At 36.0% G+C, this 4,303-nt stretch overlaps 2 protein-coding genes across 2 annotated transcripts in view; one reads left to right on the forward strand and one right to left on the reverse strand.

Annotated features, from left to right (window-relative positions):
• LOC110021354 (protein NPGR1) overlaps positions 1 to 1,419 on the reverse strand; it is an 11,595-nt gene extending 10,176 nt beyond the window's left edge. The window contains exons 1-2 of the mRNA XM_020719814.1: positions 1,151 to 1,419; positions 811 to 1,069 (exon numbers count right to left, since the gene is read on the reverse strand). Of these exons, the coding sequence (XP_020575473.1) occupies positions 811 to 1,069; positions 1,151 to 1,351 (460 nt within the window). The 5' untranslated portion in view covers positions 1,352 to 1,419. The remainder of the gene's footprint in view (positions 1 to 810; positions 1,070 to 1,150) is intronic.
• On the forward strand, positions 1,369 to 1,880 carry LOC110021405 (ATP synthase protein YMF19-like). Its single transcript, XM_020719889.1, has 2 exons — positions 1,369 to 1,388; positions 1,419 to 1,880. Exons 1-2 carry the CDS (start codon positions 1,369 to 1,371, stop codon positions 1,819 to 1,821), a joined length of 423 nt encoding a protein of 140 aa, XP_020575548.1. The 3' UTR covers positions 1,822 to 1,880.
• The last annotated feature ends 2,423 nt before the right edge of the window (positions 1,881 to 4,303 follow it).

Consider the following 4,303-nt stretch of genomic DNA (forward strand, 5'->3'; position numbering starts at 1 on the left):
TATATATATATATATATATATATTGGCAACATGATTGTTTCTATGATGAATCTAACTCATTAAAGCAAAAGGACTAACATTGTTATTGAATACATGAACAAATTAGGAGAATCATCATTTTTTTTTTTTGGAAAGAAGAGAATCATTGTGGCTTGCTAGATTATTAAAGTCGATAAAGCTTACTTTCTAGGGCATGAATGCTCAATCATTTATTGTTTGATTAAGGAGTTTATTGATTTGAAAATAAAATATTTTCTCTTCACGATTTTTGCTTAAAATTGTATTTAACTATAAGGCCTTCACAATCATTTATCCTCGCATGAATTCTTGGGCATCAATGCTTTTGAAAGTCATGTTTCATAAAAATTAGCCCTCTTCCAATCTCTCCTATTTTCTTCGTAATATATTAGTTTTTAGAGGTGGCAATCACCCAAACGTTACATATAACATTGTAACCACAAAAAACTTAAATATAATATTTTGACCACCTTTTCATTACAAGAGTACTTTTAAACCCACTCATAAAGTTTTTCAGTGAAGGTTTTGGATGGTTAAAATGTTATAATTAAGTTTTGGGTAGTTAAAATGTTATGTGCAATGTTTTGGATGGTTGATATGTAAAAACCCTAGTTTTAACCAACTTTCACTAGCTATTGAACTATGTCCAAAGCTATCAGAGTTTCCCAAATTCACACCCATCTTCCCCCCTAAACAAACTAAACAGTGCCAAAAATCTAGTTTGCTGAAATCATCCGGTTAGCAAATTTAAGAAGTCGTGTAAATAAAATTAAAATTAATAATCACAAATACCTTCTAAACGTCCAAGTTCTTCTAGAGATTTTGATTTAAGAAACACTGCCTCCAAAAGTAGACTGACTGAATGCCATGACATTAGATTTGTGGGCGAAATTTCCACTTTAGAACGAACTTTTCTTAATCTAGTTCTTTCCACAATAGCCTTAACCATTCTTGGCCGCAAAGCTGGTACATCAATCCCTTGAAACACTTGCAGGGCTGCGTCAAAGTTTCCCTTCTGATATTCCAAACGACCTAACAAAGCCCTTGCTTCCTGTCATGCAAAGAAAATGAAACCAAATAAGTCAAGGCCAGACCACACATATCAATCTCCAAACCAAGAAAATGAAACAACCTCGTAATTTAACGAAAGACCCTCTCTCAAAGCTGATTCTACATCATCAATCTGTTGACCAATGTCAACCTTTGCTTCCCAATCTCCATTCCTTGAAGAAAGGCCGTCGGCAGAGAAATCCCTGGTGGCTAGAGACTCTGGCGATTGAGGAACCTCATCAAAATGGATGCGTTCACGCTCTCCAGAGCAAGCACACAGCATGGTGGATGCTTTTGGTGATGAAGATTAACCAAAGCCTGTTCAACTTATTTCCCGTTAAAGTGTGAAGGCCTTTCCACTCTCGCAGGCCATTACAAAGAAATCAAGATGGAATACTTGGGATCAGCAGAATTCTCAAACTACGGAACCAACTGCTTTCGCACCGGGGGAACAAGATCCGGAGCAACGACCCTAACAGTTTGGAAGATATCTCGAGAAAAGGTTTGAGCACCGGTGTCTCATATATGTACTCCAGTTTATTCGAAGTATCCCAATGGTGTCAGACTGTCGACTTATTGGGAAAAAGGCTACGAAGAACTTTGATCTCTTGTTTCGGAGAAATCAGTGGCTCACGAGTAATTGAAAGGAACATTCTCTATTTGATCTCGAAGTCGAAAGATCTCCGATATGCTCACATTCCAGTTGTTGAAGGCACGTTGTTAGTTTTGCTGATCTTCCTAAACTTCAGATAGTCCAAACTGCAATGATGCATTTCCTTCATCACAGTTCTCCCTTCACTGCATCCTTTCTCCTACAGTAGCAGAACGGCAATTCTTTTAAGTCTTTTCTTCCCCAAAAAAAAAAAAAACACCATTAAATATCGTGATCTAATGCTTTACAACTTCTAGCGTTCTGCTAATGGTAGAAGATTTTAGAAAAACCTAATCAGGAAAGGAATCAGAGAACAGAAACAACTATTCCAAAGGACCACCACAACTCAAAAAAAAAAGCGGCAGCAAGAAAAGAAACACCGAAGCAAATTGATCTTCGAATACGCCCCTCGTACCGAAACAATTTGAATTTTGAATTTCAGATAAAAACTTATAGCACTAAAAGGACAAACCCATTCAATAAAACTCGTGAGCACGTAAATGGCAGCCAAGAAATAACCATCAAACTTCTTCCAAACCGGGCATGCAAGAATTTAACCAAAGAGCACCTTACAATCGGAAATCCAGCAAAGAAAATCCGAGTCCCCATTGTAGTAATATTTCCAATACAGAGAAAAAAAAACCAAAACCCCATAAAAGTATCAAAAACCCAAGCCCTGAAAATCCCCAAATACAAAACGACACAGGATAACTATTGACATCAAAGATCAACCACTAAATAACAGCAAACCAAAGACCCAAAAGCTAACCGCAGCTACCACTTTTTACCCCTTCAGTCTCTCTCCATCAAAACCCCCAAAAGCTTCGATCGACATTTCTCATTCGAGACATGACCTTTCGATCCACTCTGCGAGATTTGCGGCAGCAAAGGTTTGACGATTCGACGCATAGGCGCGCGAGCACAAACTATCACACGAGATTTCGAATTCAAAAAGAAGATCAGAGAAGGAAGAAATCAAGAAATCCTCCGCGGACAAAAAAGCGGAGGTGGGGATCGACGAGCTTTTGCCAGCTCAAAGCGGCCATATTTTACGTGATTCTAATTTCGAAGCGGTCATTAGTGACTTAATTAAGATTAATTATAAAGCTTCTGTTCTATTATTTTAATTGACTGACTGAGATCAGCTGACATATTAGTTCTCAGTTTCAAGATTAAACAGCACTCCTAGCACAGTTTCGTGTCATTTGACACCTCATTATAATGTATTGACCAGCGTTAAAAATGATAGAGTCCACTTGACATGCGACAACTTATTATTAGACTCCGAATACATTTAAGTCACGATGTAATATTTTTGCTTTTAATTTGAATATTTTACAAAGCTCATTAACTCATACTACAAAAATTATGAAAAATGTATTATGACATACCACTTAATTTTTATATATTTACATATCTAATAATTATACACTGAATAGGGGTGACATGCGTAACAACTGAAGTTCGGGGTTAGATATGTAAATATATAAGAACTGCGTGTGAATCTTCTTTACTTTGTTTTGAGTTTAAAGTGCACGAACAGTGCACGTGAATGCACTGGGACAAGCCAATTAATATGCCACGTATTTTTCGGATGTATCAAGTTATAAATATAAATTTTATGAAGTACATTTTTAAAGGAATTAGTTATTGGTCCAAACTCTTTTGAAAAATTGCAGAAATAAGCCATAAATTAGCTAATAAAATCTCAGAAAGTTAGTTAAATATAAAAATGCCGACTCCCCCCGTCATCTCCCCCCCCCCCCCCACCCAAAAAAAAAAGTTTTCTTTTATACTTACAATTTTATTTATAATAAATAGAAGCTACATTATGAAATGTTTGTCGTGCCCTTAAGGTCACCGTAATCATCAAGACTGATGTTAATTTTTTGCAGAATCCTTCTTTATTAGAGTGTTGTTCCACTTGCTTTTATGCTGATGAGTTTTCATTTGTTTATTCGGTCGACCTACTAAGCTTAGTTAGCCCGATAATTTTCTCTGTGCCAACTAGGATTCTTTGTGCTCACTGTGATTGATTGTTTGGCATGTGTTCCATTCAGAATTGTCAAATCAGATCCAACATATTTTGAGCATATATTTGGGTATAATGAATTATATTTATTTTTTCTTTTTGTGAGTCGTTACATGCTAAATCACGTGGGTTTTGTTTTTTATTAATATATTTTTATTTCATAACGAAATTTATGGTTTTGTTAATGAAGATAAAGGCCAATAATACAATCTCTAGATGTGCCTTGCACTATTTCCATGTAAAAATTGAAGTTTGAATGTGACATAATTACATATGTAAGAATTGGGTACTATGTATGTAAATTCCCCTTTTATTTCATGTTATGCTATTAGGTATCTTGAAAATGTTGATGTAGGTTTGCATGCTGATATATTTTAAGATTTCTAGTTTAGACTAGCATAGAATATTTAGGGTCCATTTGGGGCAACTTATAAGTGCGGGCGACGTTTTCAAACCGCCGCCTCACTGTTTGGTACCCACTTATCGCCAGATTATTGAAAATTGTGTTTCCGAAATTGGAAAAGACGCGGGCGTTTTCCAATTGTGATCTA

This window comes from Phalaenopsis equestris, unplaced genomic scaffold (genome assembly GCF_001263595.1).
Source record: "Phalaenopsis equestris unplaced genomic scaffold, ASM126359v1 Scaffold000134, whole genome shotgun sequence".
NCBI lineage: Eukaryota > Viridiplantae > Streptophyta > Magnoliopsida > Asparagales > Orchidaceae > Phalaenopsis > Phalaenopsis equestris.